This window comes from Budorcas taxicolor, chromosome 12 (genome assembly GCF_023091745.1).
Source record: "Budorcas taxicolor isolate Tak-1 chromosome 12, Takin1.1, whole genome shotgun sequence".
Taxonomy (NCBI): domain Eukaryota; kingdom Metazoa; phylum Chordata; class Mammalia; order Artiodactyla; family Bovidae; genus Budorcas; species Budorcas taxicolor.
In genome coordinates, this window is record NC_068921.1 from 52,322,508 (window position 1) to 52,350,457 (window position 27,950).

A 27,950-nucleotide genomic window follows, 5' to 3' on the forward strand; every position below is an offset into this window, starting at 1 on the left:
TAAATAAATAGACTAAAAAAAAAAAACCTTACCACATGCTCTCCTACCTGCCTAGAAACTTAGTTAACTCTTTCTTACTCGCCCTTAAATCTCAAATGTCACATCTTCTGTGAAGTTTGTTATTAATTCTCAGAATTCTTGCTTACATGTGTCCAACAGTCTAAAGCTAAATTCCATAATAACAACAACGTTTTTACTGATCACCCCTATAATATATGCTCTTAGCACAGAACATTTTTTAAGTGAATAATTGAGAACATGTACTCTAACCTTAAATTGAACAGAAAGATTGATATAAGGGAAGGATTTTTTAAAAACTGAACAATTTGTAAATCAAATCCATCTGCAAAGGGGAAGTCTGACGTATAATAATCATCAAGCTATCCTAACAATATGAGAGATGCATATGTATTTTCATGAGCAACATGAAAAAAACCACTGTGGAAAAAGTGTAACTAATGTGATTATAATATTAACTCAAAAGAAAAAACAGAGAGAGATTTCTATACAAATTTTACTTTAAAGATCCAAATTACTACTCACACCTTGGAGCTAATTAAACAAAATAAAGAATATGAAGTGATGGTAAATGCCTGAACAGAAAAATAAGTCAAAGCAGTGAAGAGATCAGAAATAAGCATTGGAAGGATAGAAGAGAGACCAAAGACAGTACAGCAGCATTTAGAACTGTTAGTAGGAAAATGAAAACAAATTATAATCAGGGGACCTAAGTTTGGATAGAAAGAAGACAATTAAACTATAGCACAGATTATAATTTTAAAAGCCAGCATTAAGAACAAGATCTATTTTGAAAAGAATAAAGGAAAGGGAACATTTATGTATAACATGAAAATAAAAGAAAGTATATAACAAATGGCAGAGGAAAACAGAATGGCAGAATATCTAGGAGGAAAGGAATGATCAGCATGTTGTTCTAAGTTAAGATACAGGCTTTACCGGTTTCAGTGGATGTTGTAAATACTTCAATTACTGGCTAATTTACAATCAAGAGCCAAGTATAACTAGCAGTTCAATTCAGTTGCTCAGTCATGTCTGACTCTTTGCAACCCCATGGACTGCAGCAGGCTAGGCCTCCCTGTCCACCACCAACTCCCAGAGCTTACTCAAACTCATGTCCACTGAGTCGGTGATGCCATCCAACCATCTCATCCTCTGTCATCCCCTTCTCCTCCTGCCTTCAATCTTTCCCAGCATCAGGGTCTTTTCAAATGAGTCACTTCTTCACGTCAGGTGGCCTACATATTGGAGTTTCAGCTTCAGTTTCAGTCCTTCCAATGAATATTCAGGACTGATTTCCTTCGAAATGGACTGGGTGGATCTCCTTGCAGTCCAAGGGACTCTCAAGAGTCTTCTCCAACACCACAGTTCAAAAGCATCAATTCTTCAGTGCTCAGCTTTCTTTACAGTCCAACACTCACATCTATACACAACAACTGGAAAAACCAAAGCTTTGACTAGATGGACCTTTGTTGGCAAAGTAATGTCTCTGCTTTTTAATATGCTGTCTAGATTGGTCGTAAATTTTCTTCCAAGGAGTAAGCGTCTTTTAATTTCACGGCTGCACTCACCATCTGCAGTGATTTTGGAACCCCAAAAAAATAAGCTCTCTCACTGTTTCCATTGTTTCTCCATTTATTTGTCATGAAGTGATGGGACCAGATGCCATGATCTTAGTTTTCTGAATGTTGAGTTTTAAGTCAACTTTTTCACTCTCCTCTTTCACTTTTATCAAGAGGCTCTTTAGTTCTTCTTCACTTTCTGCCATAAGGGTGGTGTCATCTGCATATCTGAGGTTATTGATATTTCTCCCAGCAATCTTGATTCCGGCTGTGCTTCATCCAGCCCAGCATTTCTCATGATGTACTCTGCATATAAGTTAAATAAGCAGGGTAAAAATATACAGCCTTGACACACTCCTTTCCTGATATGGAACCAGTCTGTTGTTCCATGTCCAGTTCTAACTGTTGCTTCCTGATCTGCATACAGATTTCACAAGAGGCAGGTCAGGTGGTCTGGTATACCATCTCTTTCAGAATTTTCCACAGTTTCTTGTGTTCCACACAGTCAAAGGCTTTGACATAGTCAATAAAATAGAAGTAGATGTTTTTCTGGAACTCTCTTGCTTTTTTGATGATCCAGTGGATGTTGGCAATTTGATCTCTGGTTCCTCTGCCTTTTCTAAATTCAGCTTGTGCATACCAGGACCCAAAGATCCCACAGAGACTGAGACAGAACTGTGTCTGAGAGTATCCTCTGGAGGTACGGGTCAGCAGTAGCCTGCCGCAGGGGCAGGGGCTCTGGGTGCAGCAGACCTGGGTGTGGCATAAGCCCTCTTGAAAGAGGTCGCCATCAGCCCCACCACAGAGCTGCCAGAACTTGCACAGGACTGGGGAAAAGACTCTCGGAGGGCACAAGCAGAACCCTGTGCACACCAGGACCCAGGAAAAGGAGCAGTGACCCCACAGGAGACTGACCCAGACTTGCCCGGGAGTGTCCAGGAGTCTCTGGCAGAGGCACGGGTTGGTGGTGGCCTGATGCAGGGTTGGGGGCATGGAGATCAGTAGTGCCTGTGTGGGACCTTTCGAAGGAGGTCCCATTGTCTTCATTACCTCCACCATAGTAAGCAACAGGGAGGGAACACAGCCCAACCCATCAACAGAAAATTGGATTTTCTGAGCATGGCCCCACCCATCAGAACAAGACCCAGTTTCCCCCTCAGTCAGTCTCTCCCATCAGGAAGCTTCCATAAGCCTCTTATCCTTCTCCATCAGAGGGCAGACAGACTGAAAACCACAATCACAGAAAGGATAACTAGCAAGATGTTCTTAAATAAAAGTATTAATTTAATTAAATCTTCAAAAAACTGCCATGAAATCAAGTAGCGCATCACAATGGAAATACAATCACTGGCGCTACAGTGACAGTAAACATGATGCCTGCTTCTTAATATACGCAGCTTGTATTTGGTAGCAGCATGAATAACATGGTGCTGTTGTTTTTAAAAATCCTCAGCTTATTTTCATAGCCAGTACTCCCCACCACTAACTAAACCAAAACGGTAACAAAATAAACTGAACACAGAAACTAATTACAATATGTGACCAAAAAAAATAACAATCTGACATCAAAATGAAAACCAAGAAATGAGGTTCTCCGTGTGGGTCTAACATAATCCAAACAGCCAAGCAAAGAAAAAGACCCAACATCGAGTTCAGACCAGCAGTATGGTCCCCTGATCAGCAGCTTTGGCACTACCCAGAAACTTACTCAAAATGCAAATTCTCGTGCCTCATTCCAAATCTACTGAATAGTAAACTCCACAGTTAGGGCCCACATATATGATTGACACAAGCTAGTACATGCTTTTCCAGTGGTCATGTATGGATGTGAAAGTTGGACTGTGAAGAAGGCTGAGCACTGAAGAACTGATGCTTTTGAACTGTGGTGTTGGAGAAGACTCTTGAGAGTCCCTTGGACTGCAAGGAAATCCAACCAGTCCATTCTAAAGGAGATCAGCCCTGGGATTTCTTTGGAAGGAATGATGCTAAAGCTGAAGCTCCAGTACTTTGGCCACCTCATGCAAAATGTTGACTCATTGGAAAAGACTCTGATGCTGGGAGGGATTGGGGGCAGGAGGAGAAGGGGACGACAGAGGATGAGATAGCTGGATGGCATCAATGACTCGATGGACACGAGTCTGAGTGAACTCCAGGAGTTGGTGATGGACAGGGAGGCCTGGCATGATGCGATTCATGGGGTCGCAAAGAGTTGGACACAACTGAGCGACTGAACTGAACTGAACTGAACTTAACTGAATGCATGAGATTTAGAAAACTCTAGACTCTTTCCCAGATCAGGAAAGGAGTATATCAAGGCTGCATATTGTCATCCTACTTATTTAACTTATATGCAGAGTACATCACATGGAATGCCAGGCTGGATGAAGCACAAGCTGGAATCAAGATTGCCAGGAGAAATATCAATAACCTCAGATATGTAGATGACACCACCCTTATGGCCGAAAGCAAACAACAACTAAATAGCCTCTTGATAAAAGTGAAAGAGGAGAGTGAAAAAGTTGACTTAAAACTCAACATTCAGAAAACTAAGATCATGGCATCTTGTCCCATCACTTCATGACAAATAAATGGAGAAACAATGGAAACAGTGACAGACTTTATTTTAGGCGGCTCCAAAATCACTACAGATGGTGACTGCAGCCATGAAATTAAAAGATGCTTACTCCTTGAAAGAAAAGTTATGACCAACCTAGATAGCATATTAAAAAGCAGAAACATTACTTTGGCAGCAAAGGTCCATCTAGTGAAGGCTATGGTTTTTCTAGTAGTCATGTATGGATGTGAGAGTTGGACTATAAAGAAAGCTGAGCGCAGAAGAATTGATGCTTTTGAACTGTGGTGTTGGAGAAGAATCTTGAGAGTCCCTTGGACTGCAAGGAGATCCACCCAGTCTATCCTAAAGGAAATCAGTCCTGAATATTCATTGGAAGGACTGATACTGAAGCTGAAACTCCAATACTCTGACCACCTGATGCGAAGAACTGACTCATTTGAAAAGACCCTGATGCTGGGAAAGATTGAAGGTGGGAGCAGGGGACAACAGAGGATGAGATGGCTGGATGGCATCACCGACAGGATGGACATGAGTTTGAGTGGGCCCTGGGAGTTGGTGATGGACAAGGAAGCCTGGCGTGCTTAAGTCCATGTGGTCACAAAGAGTTGGATGCAACTGAATGGAGCTGAACTGAGACTCTTTGAAGGCCCAGAGTTAGGAAAGCAATTAGCCTTCAGAATAAGCTTCCATCTCTTCCTCTTCCTTAAAGAGTCCCCACCTTGCTTACAAGAGTATGTGTTGAGTCTAGGTCACTGGCAAATGAAAGGCAGGCATTCATAAAACTTAAATGTATTCTATACAAAGCCAATAGTTTTACTTAATGGAAGTTGGTACTAATTCAAAAGCTTTACCTTCAATATGATAAATACAAATCTATTTTTGTTTAGAAACTAACTGTGTATTTGTTTCCTCTTTTCCTCCAAAATAACATGTAAAATTAGATGAAGTCAATGTCAGCTATCCCGGCCAAAGGTTTAGCAAGAATGATTTAAGTTCATGGTGACAATAAGGCTTGAGGATTATTTCTGGGTTCTAAGAATTTCTATTTCCCATCATCATCATAATAAGGAAATGTCTGTGCATGAACTATAACTCCAGTGGAACATCGCAAAGTATCCTAAAATTTATACCCCTGCTGTTTCAGCACCATCAACAGAGACTGAATTACAGGCTGTAGTCGGTATATGCTTCATAAGAGAAGCTTTTTACATTTAAAGGCTTCATTCAATGTGCCTAAGCTCTTACCTAGGACCTCGGGTGGCTCTGACTGAAGGCCTTCCGGTTGCTGACCCTGAAGCACGTTAAGCAGGGCTTGGAGACTCCTGAGGCACAGGGATGGATGAGAAAATCGTGTCTCCTTGATCAATTCAAAAACTTCACAAAGTCCAACCTCAATGATCTATTTAAGATAAAACAAATTATACATGTGAGCTAATAACACTTCTTAGGCAGTATAATCAGTACAGTTTATTTCCAACAGCAAATGATTAATGGTACAATAAAAGGCAAGACAAAATCATCACATTAAAAAAAGAATAAAACCCACTGTGTTTAATTTCATGATTTAGAAAATCATCTGGTTACACAGAAGGTTAAAAAATAGTAGCTCTACTTAAAAAGTAGTTTTAGTATAATGAAGCCATGATAAAACATCATGAAAATGGTTTAACAGAAAACCAGTTACTAGATTGCATTTACTCAGGAAAATATTAACTAATAATATACAAAGTTCATTTGGCTGTACTCAAGTAAAAACTGGCATTCTATTTTATGTTAATTTTATTCATGGCCAGAAGAAAAAAGTCAATATAGCACAATATAGCACCATACTGTGAAAAGATTAAAAAGGAACCAAAGCTTCTTAGGATTCCCTATAACGGTAAATCAGCCAATTCTTATTTGTAGATAGTGTCCCTTATACTTATAGGATTTACCACAAAAAAAAGAAAACACTACCTATCTAAAATATCATGGCTATTTTCACTTTTAATTATCTTATCATTCCTCATGAGGACCAAGAAAAATGTAACTCATCCTCCAATTAAAAGTAAATAAAATTTTAAAATATATAAATAAAAATTAAAAACATATTTATAACTCAGTATCTAGCAAAAGATAGACAAATTTGCAACAAAAGACAGAGAGCAAATATGATGAACTTGTATAAAGAGATCTCTTCAGAAAACTGAGAGAACAATAGACAATGAATTCAATTTCTCAATCAACGCCAACATTTTGAGAAGGAGATGTGTAAGATCTTCTCAGGAAGTATAAATTATTTGGAGAATTAAGTAAGTAACAGAAAAAGCTAAAACTAGATTAATTAGTAGAACTGCAGCAAAGAATTAATTCCATTGAATGAAATATAAAAGACACTCTCTGATGAGATTTATACATTAATTCATATATGACATAAATAATTTTAAGTACTTATTTCACACAGGAAATATGAGATATATTAGACCCTATTCTCTAAAAGTTTATAATCTAACAGGGTAAATGCATTTTACATATATTGTTTATCCAGCCCAACCTCCATTAGAGCATTTATTATGCTATAATATAATTGACTATTTTTGTTTCCATTTTCCAAACTAAAACTTCAATCTCCTTGTGGACACAGAGTATATCTTAACTAACTTCTCCCATGACTAGCCCAGTGCCTGCACATGATAAGCAGACAACAAATATTTATCTCAGCTATTTACTCTCTCAGTTGTGCTCTAAAAACCACTGCAACTCATAAATGCATTGTCCAGGCAAGGGTCAAGTCAGTTGCAGGCAAGTCAGCTGCAGTTATCTAAAATCCTGGAATACTTAATCATAGTTAAGATTATGGAACTGCTTGTACAGAGTTTCAATTGATTAAATGGAAATGAAAACATTCCATTTCATATAGTTTATCTTCTGGAAATAGACTAGAAAATAAAAACAAACTGCCCAAGATTTCTGTTTATGTCCTTACAGGAAGCAAATCTGAAGTCAAAGATCTCCTAAGTATACAAAAGTGAAAGTGAAAGTCACTCAGTCTGTCCAGCTCTTTGCAACCCCATGGACTATAAACAGTTCATGGAATTCTGAAGGCAAGAATACTGGAGTAGGTAGCTGTTCCCTTCTCCAGGGGATCTTCCCCAACACAGGGATCGAACCCAAGTCTCCCACATTGCAGGCAGATGCTTTACCAGCAGAGCCACCAGGGAAGCACAAGAATATTGGACAGGGTACTGATCCCTTCTCCAGCAGATCCTACCAACCCAGGAATTGAATTCCTTTGGAATTGGATTCTTTACCAGCTGAGCTACCAGGGAAGCCCAAGTACACAAAATAGGGCTCTACTCTCAGGCCAGTAGGAGACTATCCTATCAGTCTTTAAGACTGTTTACTACTACCAATCAAGATTGCCTGAAGAAATATCAATAACCTCAGATATGCAGACACCACCACCCTTATGGCAGAAAGTGAAGAAGAACTAAAAAGCCTCTTGATGAAAATGAGAGGAGAGTGAAAAAGTTGGCTTAAAACTCAACATTCAGAAAACTAAGATCATGGCATCTGGTCCCATCACTTCATGGCAGATAAGATGGGCAAACAGGGGAAACAGTGGCTGACTTTATTTTTCTGGGCTCCAAAATCACTGCAGATGGTGACTGCAGCCATGAAATTAAAAGACGCTTACTCCTTGGAAGGAAAGTTATGATCAACCTAGACAGCATATTAAAAAGCAGAGACATGACTTTGCCAACAAAGGTCCGTCTAATCAAGGCTATGGTTTTTCCAGTTGTTGTGTATAGATGTGAGAGCTGAACTATAAGAAAGCTGAGCACTGAAGAATTGATGCTTTTGAACTGCAGTGTTGGAGAAGACTTTTGAGAGTCCCTTGGACTGCAAGGAGATCCAACCAGTCCATCCTAAAGGAGATCAGTCCTGGGTGTTCACTGGAAGGACTGATGTTGAAGCTGAAACTCCAATACTTTGGCTACCTGATGCGAAGAGCTGACTCATTTGAAAAGACTCTGATGTTGGGAAAGATTGAGGGCAGGAGGAGAAGGGGACGACAGAGGATGAGATGGCTGGATGGCATCACCGACTCGATGGACATTGGTTTGGGTGGACTCCAGCAGTTGGTGATGGACAGGGAGGCCTGGCGTGCTGCAGTCCATGGGGTCGTAGAAAGTCAGACATGACTGAGCGACTGAACTGAACTAAACTACCAATCACAAATTTTCATATGTCAAAGAATTCTTCACAGATGACATTCTTGGCGAGGGTTTCTTTGTATAAGTAGATTCCTGAAGTAATAGAGAAAGTACTGAACCTTGCCAAAAATAGTAAGGCTCCTTACTGAACAGCTTCCCAAGTTGTCTCTCTGATAAGGTTAAGGTGTAATAACAAATGCATGACAACAAGTAACTCAGGGCGCTGTCTAGGAACAGCGCACTAGGTGGATTTAGCGAAAAATACTCCTCAAACGTTAGTCAAAATGATCAGGACAAGGAATTATCCATCTGTCCAGATGAACCACTGTAAATTCTCACTTATCACCTATATCTTAGCTCAGTGTATAATTTTCTTTTTTTAACAAGAAAAAAAAATTTCATTTCCAGAAATGTGATATACATTCAATATACAACAAAATAAAAAATCAAACTCAAGTTTCCCAATCATATTTAACTTTGAATCATTGAACAGAGGAACAAAATATGTTGTAAATTAAGACTTTTTGCTGAGGTTTGGCTGAGAGTATTTTACTACACAGAAGAACTCTGAAACTGCACTTTATACTTTGAAGTCTGTCTTACAGTCACTAAGAATATACTCTATGTCCTCCTCCCTCGGTAATAGGAGGAAGAGTATAAAGAGAAAAAAATATAGTACTGCAAATACAATATGATTTCATTTGTGCAGAAACAAATATATTTTAATGTGTATATGTAAAAATGTTTATAATGTGTATATTTTGGTTATAAGGATTTTAGAAATAACTTCCAGCTTTTAAAATTTTCTTTTATAAAATGTTCCCCATTTTTCAAATGTTCCTCTTTTATAAAAATGTTCCCCATGTTTTCAAATTATCTACACTGAATACACACTGCCTTTATAAATAGAAAAATAGCTTATTAATAAGCTTGACTGCTGTATAGAATAGTTCATTGTAATAAGATAACACACTAAGCTTTCAATACTTTCCATGACAAACCATAACTAACCACCAAACACACGGTCTTCCAACTTCTCTTCAGAAAATAGTCTTTTGTAAATTTACTGAATGTTATCATTACTGTTGCTTTCAAACAATTAAATCCTGAAAGCTCTGTATTATACTTGAAGGAATACAAAACCCAAATAATTAACTAGTATAGCCAGTCCAATGTCACTGTTGTGAAAAGTGAGGCAAAAAACATATTGGGCCCAAAAACAGTCTTTTGAGGTTTTATTTTGCTCTCCTTAAATCATGTATTTCCAAAGGTGGCATTATCATTTTCACTACCAATAACATGAAGGTTTAGATGTATCACACTTAGATTTAATAATAATAAACTCTTTGCCATTAGAAATTCCATCTTCTATTAAAAAGTCCTAGAGTCAATTCTAGAACTTACAGAAAACAAGTGAAATAGCTCAAAAGGAAATCAAAATCAATTTAACTAACTTTTAAAAGTCAAGGAGAGAAAACAGAATTGTATCAAAATGATACCTCGACAACAAATAAAAAACTGGCTCCATTACATAAGAGAAAAAAGGAGCAAGAGAGAAGTAAAACTCCAGCAAGAAAAAGGAAAATGACAACCACACATTTGGGAGGAGCAAGAGAGGAATAGCAAAGGAAAGGAAAGAAGTGACACGAAAGAGCGTCTGGAGAAGAGGCACAGAAATGGCCAAAAGGAAGAGAAAAGTCAACATTTCACACCTGTCCTCACGCTCCCATCATCTCAAACCCTAAAGGCCTCTTCTCTTCTGTGTCCTGCAAACTGCTGCCAAAGGCCTGAAAAGTTTCACTCCCAGTCCTGCCCCAGCCCACAGCACTCTGACTAACTCTGCAACAAAAGCATTCCACTGCTCCTTCCTCTCTGATCTGACTGTCTCATTTCCATGCATATACAGTACTTCTTAATAACTGAAGAGCTCCCTGAAAACTAACTGAAATTTATTTGGACCTACACATTTTCCTATTTGCACCTTATAACAATAGCTAGCATTTATTAAGCATGCATGCATTTACTACTCTTTGAATCCTTAATACTACCCTATGAGGAAGACATTATCCCCATTTCAGAGATGACAAAACTGAGCCACAGAGAGGTTAAATAACTTGCCTAGCATCACGCAGCTAGCATTTGTAATGGCAAGTGTTTGAACTCAAGCAGTTTGACTCTACTGCCCATGTTCATCATTATACCTTGTTTCCTGACAGGCCAGAACTTGATGGAAAACTCAGTATTAATCACTTGAGTTACCCGCTTTTCTTCTTTTCACTGGAAGCTCTCTTTTAGATTCTGCATCTTTTGACTCTATTAATCATGCTAAAAAAAAAAACACTGTCTTAAAAATGCCTGATATTTTACTTCCTTAATACTGATTCTTGCTAAAGTTTTAAAATAGCCTATGAATCAGTAGTTCTTGATTGTGCAGTATCTTTTAAATTAAATACAGTTTATTATCTGATGTTTACATACCAGTGTGAAAGGCTTCTCTGGGTCTTCATTCCCCTTCCCAGTGCTGAACCTAAGTTGAGCGACTGTTACAGTACAGTGAGACCCACGCACAGAATGAATTCCTATACCGAAAACACAAGCCCATATCCTGACTTAACAATGTAGCTTTAGCTTTGCTCAGCCTCCCCTAATTAAGCATAAGAAATCAGTATTACAGACCATGCTGTTTACTTGGAGAAACTTGCAGAGAAAAGACGAGTCTGTTTCAAGCTGAAGAAAGAAGCCAGTAGAGATGGTACAGTTATGGACACTGGAGAGAAAAGGAATAAGGGGAAATGGGTCCCAAGAGCAGATAAGGACACTTGAAGGTGACTGATTAAGACGTTAAGGGACCCCACAAAATCTCTACTACCCTATGAAACAGGAAGCAAGTCAACTGTTGACAATAAGGGGAGAAGAACCTGGCAGTAACGATTAAGGACGGGGATGAACTTACAAAGAGCCACCATGAAAAGTGAAAACAGATCAGCAACATGGCCTCTATCTGGCTGCTATGTCTGAGTAATATAAAAAAAAAGTATCTACATGGTATCTTATGTTGGCATATGAAAAAGTTTTTAAGGCACAGTCTTAGGGTACCCATTTAGTAAAAAGAAAATATATATGAATCATTTATGATAAAGGAAATCATTTTTAAATGTCTATATTTAGAAAAGAGCAACATGTATAAATAATTTATGATAAAGGTACCATTTTAAAATATGTGTATATTTTCATCCATTCTTTGTTAGAAATATTCACTACACATACGATACAGAAAAAAAAAAAAATATATATATATATATACATAAAATAACATTACAATCTTAAAACAAACTCAATGCTTAAATACAACAGAATACCTTAAGAACAGTTTGTTCCACTACAATACATGTTGCTATGATACCAACTGGATTATATGCCTCTGGTAAACATGGGAGTGATATCAGAACAATGCAGTTTGATTTATATGTATTTTTCCCCTAGTCAAAGGGAGCCAGGATAGCAAAGAGTACACTTAAAACCTTAGGCAGAAAAGGCAGAAGCTCTCAGCTCAGCTCTTCTAGCTCTGTGTCAAGAAAAATTAAAATGTATATCTGTACCCAGAGGGAGGGCTGGGCCCCTAGCCTTCCGTGGCTCTTGGCTTTGGCAATCTACACCTCCTCCTGTGCCCACCTTAACAGCAGCCCATTGGCTCACACCTCTACCTCCAACCTCAATGGCTTAGTGCCTGCAAGCCACCATTGCCCCTCTCTTGCTTCTGTACATTTTTAATAGCCCCTGAACGAACTCCAAGCCACCAAGCTCCCTGCCTGGGCTTTCCAAGTACTCCCCACTGAGGTACCAATTATTGACTTTGTTAGCTCTCCAATTAAAAAGTTGCCTAAGGTTTTCCTGATCTAGCCTAAACCTATTTTTACCCATACATCCTGTTATTTTCAGTGTGCAATTTTATTAAAAGCAAAGTGTTTTAGCAATGCAGATATATGTATTATAGCCCAAACTCCTGTAGGTCATTCATCTAAGTGGAACCTAAGTGCCTTACCTTTGGAAGCTTGATAGGGGGCTCTTTGGATTCCTCCTCTTCATCACTATCTGATTCTCCGCTCTGCACAGAGTTCTTAGAAGCCACTGCCAACGATGTTTCCTTTTTCTGCCATTCCAGAACGCAATGGCGTACATTGCAATAAATATTAAATGCAGAAGGATTGCTATGTAGTTTGATATCTGGTATGATTACCGTGTTCTCCAAGTTCTCCGACTGAAATACAGGACACAATATTTCAATTTCATACTCCTTTCCATCATCATCACTACTCATTTTTTAAATGAAAAATTAAACATTAGGCTAGATGATGTGCAAAAGTCACACAGGTGACAAAGATAATCTAAATCTATTGACTCAATTTATAGCACTTGTTACTATACTTCACTACTTTCTAAGTAACAAAGCAATAACCGATCTGGCAAGGGCTAGAAAGGAGCCAGTAAAGAACTTACCAGGATTACCCTTTTACCCCACAAGAGGAAAAGAGCCCACAACGCTTAACTACCCAAGTTTCAAAGAATACTCCATTTGTTGCTCTTCTAGGGGGTACCATATATACTGAAGAGTCTCAATGACCCACTACATATGTTGCATTACATTTTGATTTCTTTCAAAAGTAGATATAGGGCCTTAAACAGATATTAGAACTTAAAAAAAAAAAAAACACCTTAGTTTTAGTTGATACTAATTTCATTCTCATTCACATAATGGTGATGCTGAGAAAACTATGGATTCTGGGCACGTGCTTCCTGAAAGCTCTCTCTCTCTTAGCTACAAGGTTGGTGCAAAAGTAATTTTGATTTTGCACTGTTGAACTCTGTCATACTTGCTGTTTATTTTATGTATTTTAGACTATGGAAACAATGTTACACAAAAAGCAAATTCAAGCGATATTCTTATTTGAGTTCCAAATGGGTCATAAAGCAGCAGAGACAACTTGCAACATCAACATCGCATTTGGCCCAGAAGCTGCCAATGAACGTCCTGCAGCACAGTGGTGGGTCAACAAGTTTTGCAAAGGAGACTAGAGCCTTGAAGATGAGAAGCCCAGTGCCTGGTCATCAGTAGTTGACCATGACCAACTGAGAGGATTACAGAAGCTGATCCTCTTGCAACTAACTACACGAGAAGTTGCCCAAGAGCTCAATGTCGACTATATTCTATGGTCCATTCTGCATTTGAAACAAATTGGAAAGGTGAAAAAGCTCAATAAGTGGGAGCCTCGTGAGCTGACCGCAAATCAAAAAAATCGTCATTTTGAAGTGTCATCTTCTCTTATTCTACACAACATGAACCATAAAAATGCACTGAAGAGCAGATTTTATACAACAGTCAGCTCAGTGCCTGGACCAAGAAGCAGCTCCAAAATACTTCCCAAAGCCAAACCTACACCAGAAAAATTCATGGTCATTGTCTGGTGGTCTGCTACCCATCTGATTCACTACAGCTTTCTGAATCCCGGCAAAGCCATTACATCTAAGAAATATGCCTAGCAAATTGATGAGATGCACCGAAAACTGCGATGCCTGCAGCCAGCAACGGTCAACAGAAAGAGGCTGATTCTTCGTGACAACACCTGACTGGACATCACACAACCAATGCTTCAAAAGTTGAACAAACTGGGCTACGAAGTTTTGCCTCATCTGTCATATTCATCTGACCTTTCACCAACTGACTACCACTTTTTCAAGCATCTCAACAATTTTTTGCAGGGAAAATGCTTCCATAACCAGCAGTACACAGAAAATGCTTCTCAAGAGTTCACCGAATCCCAAACACAGATTTTTATGCTACAGGAATATACAAACTTGTTTCTCATTGGCAAAAACGTGTTGATTGTAATAGTTCCTACTTAGAATAATAAAGATGTGTTTGAGCCTAGTTATGATTTAAAATTCAGGATCCAAAACTGAAATTATTTTTGTACCAATCTAATATCTGTCTTAATTAGTACTGTAAATCACAATCACATGCTTGGTAATTCAATTGTTATAACTAAATATCCCAGGTCTATTTTGGCCCAGCATTTTATTTATCAGACTCCAACCACATTTTTGAGATCAATATTTACATTATAAATATACAGAACTAGCTGAAGATAGTATACAAAAGTAAATTTGAACAATTAGAGTATGGCTAGGAAGTATCCACGAAAAATAAAATGAGACAGTTTGAGTACCAAGAAAACTTGAGTCTCAAAATTCTACTTTTCTTCAATAAGTATTACAATTAGGAAAAAGAGTATTCCTTGTTAAATAAAAGAGTACTAAAGTTAACTGATACATAACATGTGACTATGTCTTTCACAGATACTAAAAATAAATGAATATTAGCAATTCAAATCCAACAATATACTCTTAAAAAGATATTATATCACATTCAACTCAAAAACAAGGATGTACAACACTGGAAAAGCAATCCAAAATCTACACTGACAAAAAAAAATTAGAGGAAAAAAAACACACACTATAAATAAACATGGAAAACACACTTGACAAAAATCAAATACACATTCATGACAAAAAGCCTAAGTATATTAAGAACAGAAGAGAATTTCAAAACTCGAGTTGAAGGTACCTATGAAACACCCACAGCTAACATAGTAAAAGACTGAATGCCTTCATCCTAAGGTCGTAAGCAAGGCCAAGATACCTACTCTCAGCAATTACACACAACATTGTGCTAGATCTGCTATCCTCTGCCATTAGTCAAAAAAAAAGAAATAAAAGGTATAGTTATAAAGAAAATTATCTCCCAGAAATCAAATGCTTTTATTTGTAAGAGACATAAAAAAGAATCTTAAGTGTGCAGAAAAGAAAAAAAGTCATTTGTAATAATGTGTAGATTTAGCAAAGTCTTAAATATATAAAAATGAGTAATATATCTATATCCTGGGAGTAAACAGTTAAAATATGTAAAAAAAAATAGTATCAGGAAAGTTAAAGACTGGGAGAAAATATTTTGCAAACCACATATCTGACAAATGACTGTGCTGTGCTTAGTCACTCAGTCATATCTGACCATGACCCCACAGACTACAGCCCACCAGGCTCCTCTGTCCATGAGGATTCTCCAGGCAAGAATACTGGAGTGGGTTGCCATGCCCTCGGTCCAGGGGATCTTCCCAACCCAGGAAACAAAGTCAGGTCTCCTGCCCTGCAGGCAGATTCTTTACTGTCTGAGCCACCAGGGAAGCCCAAATGACTAGCATTGAGCATATATAAAGAATTCTCAAAATTCAACGAGTAAAAACCAAACAAGCAAGCAACCCAATTAGAAAATGGGCAAAATACATGAACAGACATGTCATGGAAGAAGATATACAGAAGGCAAAGAAGCACAAGAAAAGAAGTTCAATATCATGAGCCATTAGGGAAATACAAATTAAAAAAATAAAATGAGAGGCAGTACACACCTATCAGAAAGGCTGGAATAAAAAATAGTGACATTAACACAAACAGGTGAAGAGGTGGAAAAACTAGATTGCTCATGCATTGCTGATAGTATAAAATGACATAGAGACTAGCAAAAAAGTACAGTTTTTTAGAAAAGTAAACATGTACTTACAGTATAATCCAGCAATTGCACTCTTAGGCATTTATACCAGAGAAATGAAAACTTATGTTCATACAAACACCAGCACATGAACGTTCATAGAAGCTTTATTCAAATAAAACTGGAAACAACTCAGATGTCCTTTAATGAGTGAAGGGTTAAATAAAATGCGGTATATCCATGCCATGGAACACTTACTCAGCAATAAAAAGGTGCAAACTATTACTGATATATGCCAACAACTTGGATGAATCTCAAGAAAATTATGCTGAGTGGAAAAAAAGCCAATTCCAAAGGTTACATACTGCATGAATCCATTTATATAACATTTTTGAAATGACAAGTTATAGAGATGGACTTGTGGTTTGCAGAGGCTAGGGAGAGGGTGAAATTTGGAAATGTATTTGTTTACATAAAAGTAGCACAATGGATCCTTACAATTGAACTGTTCTACATCTTCACTGCAATGGTCACAAAGACCCACACATGATAAAACTGCATAAAACTACATACACACAAACAAATGAAACTGGTGAAAGCATATAAAACTGGTGAAACCTAAATAAGATCCATAGGTTGTATCAATATTGATTTCCTGGTAGTGATATTTATACTACTACAGTTATGCAACACCTTACCAATGGGAGAAAATGGGCAAAGGGTACATAGGATCTCTCTGTATTATTTCCTAACAATTGTAGTCATATCATAATCATCTCAATTAAAAAAAAATACATTTGTAAATAACAGCATTTACAATAACATCAAAAATACATAATAATTAAAGTATGCAAAAGTCCTGTCCACTGAAAACCAAAATAACATCACTGAGAGAAATTAAAAACTTAAGTAAACGGTAAGAGAAACTATTTATCAATGAGAAGATTCTGTATCATTAAAATGGCAATTTTAATGCCCCCAAACCTACAGATTCAATGCAATTCCAGTAAGAATTATAGAGGCTTCTTAAGAATGGAAATTGACAAGCTGATTCTAAAATTTACATGGAAATATAAAGAACCTAAATTAACTAAAGCAATTTTTTAAAAAAAGACCACAGTTAAAACATCTGATCTATTTCAAAACTACTGTATTGAAGACATATGGTATTAGTATAAATATAGATCAATTAAACAAAATAAATTCCAGAAATAGGCTTACACAAATATAGTCATCTGATTTTTTACAAAGATGCCAGGATAATTCAAAGGAAAAAAGATTCTTTTTAAGAAATGATGCTGGATCAACTGAATACCACCATGTGAAAAAATGAACATCAACTTTTATCCCACACTATATACAAAAATTAACTTGAAATGGATCACAGACCTACATGCAATGGTTGAAACTATACAATCTCTAGAAGAAAATCTATAGACAAAAACCTAGGACACAAAACATATGAATCATAAAAGAAAAATCAATTCTTTAAATTTATAAAACTTTTGCTCTTATAAAGCACTCTACAAAAACAAAAAAGCAAACCACCGGAGAAATTATTTGCAACATAGTTGACAAAGGACTCTGATCTGAAATATATAAAGTACCCTGAGAATTCAATAAGAAGACAATTATTAAAAGGGAAGGCAAGAGTTGAACAGACATTTCACAATAAAAAGACGTAACTGGTGAAAGGCTTATCATATGATGATGATGACAATGTTCATACATCATTAGTCATGAGAGAAAAGCAAGGTAAAACACCAGTGAGATACCCTATATCAGAATGACTAAAATTCTGTGTAACTCTTAAAGGGTGAAAGACAGTGGTATCTTTTCAGGAGCAGTTTTTTTTACTAGCGTATAAACTTTGACCATAATTGTTTCATAGGAAATCATTTTAACTGCTTTAAAATCATTCATTTTCAGCTATGATTCTAAGAATAAAATTAATATATAAAAAAATGACAAAAATTTCAAAGACTAACAAGATCATGTGTTTGCAAATATATAAAGTAATTAAACTTCTCTCACACTATTAGTGGAACAGTAAAATGGAATAGTCACTTTGGAAAACAGTTTTCAGTTTCTCAAAAAGCTAAACACCCACCTATTAAGTCACCTGTGAGGAAGTGTTAACATTGAGTTAACACTGTTTATTCTCTGTATTTCTCCAAGGGAATCATCACTGTCCCATGGCCAAAGCTTGGGAATGGAGTCTTTAGAGAGCTTTCTTTATGTTAGGTATTGATGATTCTGTTACATACTCCTACAACAATGGACCTTACCCACTAGCTGGTCCAACCGCTTTGCAGAAATATCATGACTGACAATGTGAACCCAAGTTTCACCTGCTGCAGCTGGTTGCCTATCAGGATATACCTATGTGACCAGATCCCCATAAAAGTCTCAGATCCTGAGACTCAAATGAGCTTCCCTGGACAGAAACATTCCACACATACTCCTGTGTTTCACTGCCAGAGAGAAAGCATGGCCTGTGTGCTCAACAAGGCAAGACCAGGAGGCCTATGTCGTTACTCCCTAACCACCAATGCATTTATTTTTCCCTCTGCTTACGCTGTACTCCTTGTGGTAATAAATCTTAGCCATTACTGTAAACTGCTTTTGAGTCTTATGAGTCCTCTCAAAATCAAAGAAATCATCACCTTAATCATCCCAAACCTAGGTATTTACCCTCCCGCCAAAAACAAAAAAGTGTACCCACACACAGACTAGTACACAAATGTTCATAGTGGTTTTATTTGCAATGGTTGGAAACTGGAAACAACACCAAAATGCCCATCAACAAGTGAGTGAATTAACAAATCAGGATATATACAAACAATGGGATACTAATCAGGAAAAGGAAAAAAAAAAAAAAAGGGAAAACTATTAATATATACAAAAACATCAACAGAACTCAAAATCATTATGCTGAGGGAAGGAAGCCAGATACAAGAGTATACCCAGTATGATCACAGTTACATGAAACTCTAAAAAATGAAAACTAATCTATAATGACAGAAAGCGTATCTGCGGTTGCATAGATTTAAGGCTGTAACCGGGGGCGGGGGGGGGGGGGGGGGGGGGGGTTGAATGCAGCAGACAATAAGGAAAGCCTTAGGGATGATGGAAAGTTTCTAAACCATGATTGCGCTTTTCAACACTCCCAGTTTCAGGTTCTGCCATTAAAGAACCTGATCTAAGATAAATACATTTGATAGCAGGAATTTGAGGATGTTTCCTGTGTCATGGAGTTGACTTCTCTTATAAGAAAGTGAAGTCATTAGCTGGAGAGCAGAACTTATCACAAGTTTGAGGCAAATGGCAAAGGACTGAAAAAGACACAGGAAAAATGGAAGAACTATTTGACCAGAAAAAATAAGAAAATAATCTGGCTATGGAAGGTTTATTTGAAGCTGGCAATCATGAAAGGGTACTGCTGTCCATAAACTCTCTTTCGTTTAACTCCCTGAGGCAGGAGGTACTCACCTGCAGGGAAAGACGGCTGCATTTGGACGCCTGAGTTTTTTTGGGGGGGGCGGGGCGGCGGGGGCCTGTGCTGGGTCTTTGCTGCTGTGAGGGCTTTTCTCTAGTTGTGGAGAGCAGGGCCTACTCCAGCTGTGGTGCACAGGCTCCTCACTGTGGCAGTTTCCCCTATTGCAGAGCAGGCTCTAGGCACGCGGGTTTAGCAGCTGTGGCACGTGGGCTCAGTAGAGCACAGGCTCAGTGGTTAGGGCACATGGGCTTAGCTGCTCTGCAGCAAGTGAGATCTTTCTGGACCAGGGCTTAAACCCATGTCTCCTGCACTGGCAGGCAGATTCCTTATCACTGAGCACGAGAGACACTCCAGCACTGAGTTTTGTCAGATAAATCCAACAAATGTACAAATGAGGAAAACGAAGATGTGGCAGTCAGAATAATGGCCTCCAAAAACATCTCCCCCCCTAATCCCCAGATCCTGTGAGTACATTACCTTATATGGTAAAAGGGAGCCTGCAGATGTGGTTAAGAATTCTGAGATGGGGGTAGTTATTATGGATTACTGAGGGAGGTTCAATGTAATCCCAAGTGAAAGTCGCTCAGTTGTGTCCAACTCTCTGCAACCCCATGGACTGTATAGGGGTCCTCCAGGCCAGAATACTGAAGTGGGTAGCCTTTCCCTTCTCCAGGGTATCTTCCCAACCCAAGGACTGAACCCAGGTCTCCCACATTGCAGGCGCATTCTTTACCAGCTGAGCCACCAGGGAAGCCACGTTGGATGCAATCCCAACGGTCTCCCACATTGCAGGTGCATTCTTCACCAGCTGAGCCACCAGGGAAGCCACGTTGGGATGCAATCCCAACGGTTTATATAAATGGGAGAGGGTGGCAAGACAGCTGGAGAAAGAAATATCACCACAGGAAAGGTTCAGAGCAGTGTAGCATGAGAAGACTCAACCAACAATTACTGGCTGTGAAGATGGAAGGATGCAGAACCCGAGGAATGCAGGCTCTAGAAGCTGGAAAAGGCAAGGAAAGGCATTCTCTCCTAAAGCCTCCAGAAAGAGTACAGTCTTGCCGACACTTTGATGGTAGCCTAGTGAGACCACCCACCTGAGACTTCAGACTTCCAGAACTGTAAGATAATTTGTGCTGTTTTAAGCCAAATATAAAATAAAAGGTTTGTTATAGCAGCTATAAAGAACTAATACAGTAGATTAAGCAAGAGTTTTTCTAAAAATACTGTGGAATCTATACCTGATAGGGAGAGTAATGAAGACGATGGCTAACAGAGAAATAGAGGGGCCCATGAGAGCAATAAAGAAGATGAATTAGTATAGCTGAATAGCACTTAAAAAGTAATTTTTATAGAAAGAGGTGGATGAAAAAATAGTCCAGAAATAGTAACAGAGGACAGAGACTACCACCACCACTTTATACACTCACCATGAACAGGAAACACTTCCTACTCATCTTTGCATCCCAAATACCCAGCATAAGGTCTGCACAGAGTCAGTAATTAAAGTCTAAGGAGTAACTGAATGAAGCTTTTTTTAATATCATTCTTATCACAAGCTGCTCCTAAAAAGTAGATAGAAAACCTAAAGGCCAACAGAAGAAAGGTAAATTATTAAGGGAACAAAGCTAGTCAGAGACAGAACTGAAACAGAAGAAAGACTTTGACTTTTTATCTCTTCCTAGATATCACATGCCACCACTTTTAGGAAAATCAACAAATGAAACCTTAAAAAGGACTTTAAAGACTTTCAATATTCCCATATCCAGACTCTGCACATAGCACCAAAAAGTAGAAAAGGGGTAGAGACTGTAAACCTGAATGACTGTGTATAAATATTTGTTAAAGGTTTCCATGCATCAAGATAGTAAGAATACTCTCCACTTACTTCCCTCTTCTGTCCCCAAAACAGATGTAGTAAGATGTGATACAGTGAACATATATTATTTATCTGCCCACGCAGTAACATTTTCCTTAGGGCAACCACATTCCACACAGGCTGTTCATCAGGGTGCTCACCCACCATCCATTACAAAAGTAACTCAGAATCTAACCAATCAAAGCACCCCATTTTCAAGATCAAAGTGAATAATGCAGATCAATTAAAAACCCTATGCTAGATTTTCTGCCACAATTAGTGGAAGAAATTGCCTTTTGCCTAAAGAAAATAAAGTTGGAGCTGCCAGCAGCCTTAGTCCTCAGCTACAGGCAATAAATCCACACTCAGAGGAAAAGAGAAGCAAGAAGATTCGATGATATTATTATAATCTCTGGGTCCAAAGGATCAATTTCATCCCCCATGCTTTTATTTTTGATTTGCTACTTCAAAGTAGATTTCTTTCAGCTAGAGGAGCAAGAACACTCATTAAAAAGGTCAGGAAACAACTGTCTATAGAACGTAAATATGCTATACAACCCAAGCTAAGTAACTGTTTCTATAACCAAAAGTAGAGCTCCTCAGAAATCACAGTTAGGATTCCTCTCTTCTGCCTGTCCATTAGAAAAGAGACTCTTTTATGGAAAGTGAAATGTTTAAGAAAAAACTAGGTGGATTTTATAGAGAAGATATCTGCATTAAGTAGGAAAACGGATCCTTGATCTCTTAAGGTACCACCAAGTTCAAATATTCTCTATTACCTTTTCTTCTGTACAGCCACCAACAGTCAAAAGAAGTTCAGAACAATATACATGCACCAATACACTCTCTAACTCATAATGTATGCATAGGTATATGACAAACTTGAAACCAAGTCCCAACTCACAAGACAATTTCAGTCAGTTTCTAGTACATGTAATCAGAATGAAAAAGAGAAGAGAAACAGATATCCTCCCCCAAAGGACTGATCAAAGATAACAGGAATAAATAATAAATAATTTTCAGATTCCAAATAATAATTTGCAGGTCACCGATCCAAAATGCCAAAAGATAAAATTAAACAGTGTGATCAAATGATAAGGGGCTTTAAATATTACCTTAGTGCACAGAAATGATTATACACATATCTTATTGTTTTTATTGAAACAGTTGATGTACAACATTACATAAGTTTCAGGTGAACAACAGTGACTCAGAATTTTTAAATGTTATATTCCATTTACAGTTATTATAAAATATTGGCTGTATTCCCTGTGGTGTATTATATATCCTTATAGCTTATCTATTTTATACATAGTAGTTTGTACCTCTTACCTTTCTAGCCTTTGTATTTTTATTCAAATTACTGTATGAAAAAGTCTTTATTCCTTTTAAATTACTAACAGTTTTACCTTGCTTCTTGTCTTCACTTTTGATTTGCTCTTCTGTTTTCTTTTCAACTTCTTCTTATTTAAAATTTTCTTATTCCTAAAAATTTAAAAAAAAATGGAATAAAAGAATGATGGAAGTTCATATTTAGAATATATAAAGCTATTAAAAACAGGTACTCCCAAAATTACAAAACAATATATACTTTAGGTGTACATACAAGATACTAACACACAACAGGGCTATTGACAAGACAGCACAATACTGGACAGCTAAGAAATACACATTGTATTTTAAAGTGTGAATTCTGAAAATACTTTTCTAAAATTAAAAAATGTAATAAGGCATCAAATGAAATTGTTAACACTTTATTCCACAGCAGGGATGCTAATATTAGTTATGTTTCCTTCTCAGAAAAATCTGCTCTTTGTTAATAGTGAGGACTACAATGCAATAAAGCTCAGGAGTTCATTTTTACTAAATTACTCTAAGGAAATCCCAACTCATACACTCCTCATATGGAGCAGCCAGTTTTTCATTACCTCACAGCCCTAAGATCAAATTATCCTTTAAGCAACAGAAAGTCCCTTAATGACTTTGAGGGGGAAAAAAATCTTTAATGTGGCAAAGAATAAGAATTACAGTAGGAGAAATAAGAATCAAGGAACATGTTTTATTTTCATCTCATTTAACATTTTTCATGTCTACCATGTTGACGTGCACACTGCCAGGTACTAAAGACCAGATGAAAAAGACAGTTCTCGTCCTCAAGGAACTCTGAGACTTGAGTGAAAATCATAGTTGAATGATCCAACAGAAGGCTGCTACTGCTATAACAGAGACAAAAGATGAAGAGGAGGAGGAGATGAGGAGGAGACCCTAGATACTACAGAGGTCCGTCCTTAACACTTGGTAACTAACGCAGCGGAAGCTATGACCAACACAAAAACTGCAAGGCTAGGTCACTTGGAGGTAGGAATGTCGTTCACAAAACAGGGAAATCAAGGGGAAGAATTAGTTTGCAAAAAGAAAAAATAAGTTTGCTTTTGAAACGTTTGAATTCAAGATACTAAGATGTCAACAAAATACACATGAACAAGCATATGAAAACTTCATGCTTCAGCTTCATACTTTAACCACAAAATCTTATTACATATAAATAGTTCTTAAATTTATCTACATCAGCTCTTTGCATTTGCACCAGGAATTTATGCAAATCCATATCTCATATAGGAATTCAGTCAACTTAAAAAAACAAACAAACAAAAAAAAACACAAATGAATAGGTAATTCTCCCACTACAAACTCTATCAATATGTTCTCAGTTCTCTTCCATAAAGACCAAAAGCACTGACCTGATTTAAAAGATTCTCTACCAAGAGCTGACTCGCCTCATTTTGTATCCTTTTCCAACTTGTTCATCACATTCCAGCCACAAGGACTATTCTTTCAGCTGTTTGAATCTGCTAGGCTCCTTAGGGCTCTCATGAAGTCTTCCTGGAATTTAATCCCACATCTCTTGCTAACTAACTCCTGTTCATCTCTGAGGCCCCAGGTAAGTGACACTTACTCAGAAATGTCCCAGACTGGACTAGTTTCCCTAACACAGATTTTCATTTCATCTTACACGTGTGTCTCATTACGTAACCTACAAATGCAATTATGCTTAGAGTTATCTCTTTAGTCCTGCTGCTGCTGCTGCTAAGTCGCTTCAGTCGTGTCCGACTCTGTGCGACCCCATAGACGGCAGCTCACCAGGCTCCCCCATCCCTGGGATTCTCTAGGCAAGAATACTGGAGTGGGTTGCCATTTCCTTCTCCAATGCATGAAAGTGAAAAGTGAAAGTGAAGTCGCTCAGTCGGGTCAGACTCTTAGCGACCCCATGGACTGCAGCCCACCAGGCGCCCCATCCGTGGGATCTTCCAGGCGAGAGCACTGGAGTGGGGCGCCATTGCCTTCTCCACACTTTAGTGCTGCACTCGCACCAAGAAGTAAGAAGAGTTCAGAGGCCACATCGTTCTTGCTCTCTGCTTCAACCTCTTTGCTCAGAAAAGTGTCTGAGATAAAGCACTCAAACTACTTTGAGAGAAAGTGGGAGGAAGGACAGAGGCCAGGGAGAAAAGAATTTCAGAGCTATAGCTACCAGCCTTAGAGTAAAATAAGGGGAGGGTCAAGGATGGATTCATCGATATGCCAATACATTTAAAGGATATCTAGCCAGAAACGTCCTTTAAGGAATTATCCATGGGATTATTTTCCTCAGATTTTTATGCAAAGGAAGTAATGGAAATCATGTATGCACATGGGATCTCCCCACCACAGTATGCTACGAAAGACAAGAGAAAGAGAGTAACAGTATCAAGCGCTACACAGGGATAGATACACCTGCTCACACAATCTACTCGGCTATGAGCAAAAAATACCTGTTTCAACACTTTCCCTCTTAGCACCTGCATCAGTCTCTGACACATCACAGATGTTCAAGAAATACCAGACGAATAAACAGGGTGATGAAAAGTAATGAGTATTTTTCATGTGTGGTTTAGAAAATCAACTTTCCTTTATACTCAAGTTTATGTAAGTGAAATCAGTTATTTGATCAAAAGAAATAAGTAAATACTAAAAGGTTAACCCCTTCTATACAGTTTAGAAAAGCATCAAGGTTCATTCAAAAACCAATCATCAGAGAAACAGAATAAATATATATACGTGTGTGTGTGTGTGTGTGTGTGTGTGAGGTCGCTCAGTCGTGTCCAACTCTTTGCGACCCCACGGACTGTAGCCTACCAGGCTCCTCCGACTATGGGATTTTCCAGGCAAGAGTACTGAAGTAGTTTGCCATTTCCTTCTCCAGAGGATCTTCCCCGCCCAGGGATCGAACCTGGGTCTCCCAGGTAGGCAGACGTTTTACCATCTGAGCCACCAGGAAGTCCAAATTAAGATGGATTTCCTGAAGCCTACTTACCATGGACTTAAATTTTCCAAAGCATACACCAACACTTTTGTCTGTTTTGTATAATGGACTTTCTTAAAGTTCAAATGACTTTGAATGTATTCCTAAAATATTTTTATGCATTTGGCATCTAATTAGTTATAACAATTTTAATGCATCTGGACCCACCAATTCTGAATATACACATCATCTGACGCTTTCCCCAAGTCCCCACAAATTGGTGTTTTTTGTTGATGTGGCTTGTTTTAGAAGTAGATTGTTATCCAAAAAACCTAGTAAAAAGCCAAAAATTATAGGTAGGAAATCTGTGTTCAACTTAGAAAATAAAAGTGCCATTTATTAGTAATACAACATCCTACTATATGACTGCATTTCAGAACTAAGCTTAAACTTTTCATGGTATCTAAGGATGGATAGACAAAAGAAAAACTCTAGAAAAAAGCCTTACACATTAACATTTCACCATGGAATTTTTGATGATTTAGGACTTTAAATCTTAAATCAATAGGAGCTTAATGAAGAATGTCTGGAATTGGTCCTGTAAGATTTTTAGTCTTCTTACAAAAAGAACCTCATACCCATGAGATTTGGAAGAATTATGGGTGGTAATGAAAGGCAAAGGTTATTAACATGCTTTAAATATTTATTTTAAAATATTTACTTTAAAGATTCCAAAGAAAAAATTCTCTTAATAGCTACCAGTTCAGTAAAACTAAATACTTCTGCAACAAGAACAAATAAATTTTGCAAGTTGTTCCACGTTACATATCATTAGTTTCTATATCCATTTAATACTAAGTCTATTTTCTAACAAAACAAAAATCAGCCATAATTTTATTTATAACTTCCTCTAAATCTGTTTCTCTGTTTGCAAAATAAAAGGTTGAAGGAGATTATCTCTGAAGTTCTTTCTAACTCTAAAATGCTAGTATTTAAATAAGTCAAAATTCAAAGAACATATGGAATAAGAGGGTTTCAATCATTTGTTCCATTTCCCTTAGAAATGAGAAATGAAAAATTCCCGAGTCTATGGTCTGAGACATGAATAAGCAAATTTTTTTTGTAAAGGGCCAGACAGCAAATATTTTATGTTTTGTGGGCCATAAGATCTCTGTTACAACTGTTCATCCTCCGCTAACATGAAAGCAGTCACAGGCAACACAGGGACAGATCAGGGCGGTCGTGGTGCCGGTGGTAAAGAACCTGCCTGCCAACGCAGGAGACACCGGAGACACAGGTTCTATCCCTGGGTCAGGAAGATCCCCTGGAGGAGAAGATGGCAACCCACTCCAGTATTCTGGCCTGGGAAATCCCATGGACAGAGGAGCCTGGTGGGCTACAGTTCATGGGGTCACAAAGAGTGACCTGACTTAGCGACTGAGCATTACAATCTGACTGTGATTTCTGAATACTGAAATTTGAATTTCATACAATTGTCATGGGTCACAAGACATGCTTCCCCTTTGACTGACTGACTGATGTGTATCTATTCATTTTAAAAATGTAAAAACCAGTCTTAGCTCACAAGGCGTACAGAAAAGGAACTGAGCTGCATTTGGTCTGTGGCCCATAGTTTGTTGACCCTGGCCTAGCGTATATTTTGATAAACAGGCTCATATCAGGAGAAAAAATATAACTATTAGTATGCAACACAGATAAAACTATTCAAAACATCACTATGTTTATACAAATAAGCACTCTGAAAATTATCTGCCTTTTCTTTCTGCAAAGATAGACTCATGACTTTCACTTCTATTTTACTAAAGAAAGATACCAGATAGGAGCAAGTCATCGCTTTTCCTTCAAAAACTGGACTAATACAAGAAAGGTCTGGAAGCAACAGGGGAACCAGATGAATCCAGATATGGACAAGCACTTCCCAGAAGAGCTGAGATCACTGGCATCTTCCTGCATGAGGGCATTTGCAGACTGGGTATAAGTAAGGACTGAGTTCACTAAAGGAAACCCAAACTATGGTGCCTTAGATGTCTGCCTGGGCTGGGATGACAGACTGGAATCAAGAAAAGCTCCAAATACGTAACCAGGACGTCTGAGAGTGCATCTGCTTAGTGATGGGGCACTCAAGAAAGAAATGAGGGGGCTGAGCCAAAAGGGGAGGGTCAATATCCCACCACTACCTAGTGTCAGAAGACAGACTCTCAGCAGCTGGAGCAATCTACTCAATCTCTGATTTGGACTGAGGTAGCCAATACCTCACCCTATCTGTCTTACACAATAAAAAACAAACCTTATCATCTGAAATAAATGCACTGTTCTTTTACACAAAATGTTAGATATAAAATAAACATATTAAGAGACATCCAAAGAAGCAAAATAATGTGACAGTCAAGAGAAAAACAGTC

At 38.0% G+C, this 27,950-nt stretch overlaps 1 protein-coding gene across 1 annotated transcript in view; it reads right to left on the reverse strand.

Annotated features, from left to right (window-relative positions):
• MYCBP2 (MYC binding protein 2) overlaps positions 1–27,950 on the reverse strand; it is a 266,575-nt gene that overhangs the window by 209,255 nt on the left and 29,370 nt on the right. Inside the window, exons 2-4 of the mRNA XM_052650329.1 lie at positions 22,658–22,733; positions 12,394–12,609; positions 5,401–5,554 (exon numbers count right to left, since the gene is read on the reverse strand). Of these exons, the coding sequence (XP_052506289.1) occupies positions 5,401–5,554; positions 12,394–12,609; positions 22,658–22,733 (446 nt within the window). The remainder of the gene's footprint in view (positions 1–5,400; positions 5,555–12,393; positions 12,610–22,657; positions 22,734–27,950) is intronic.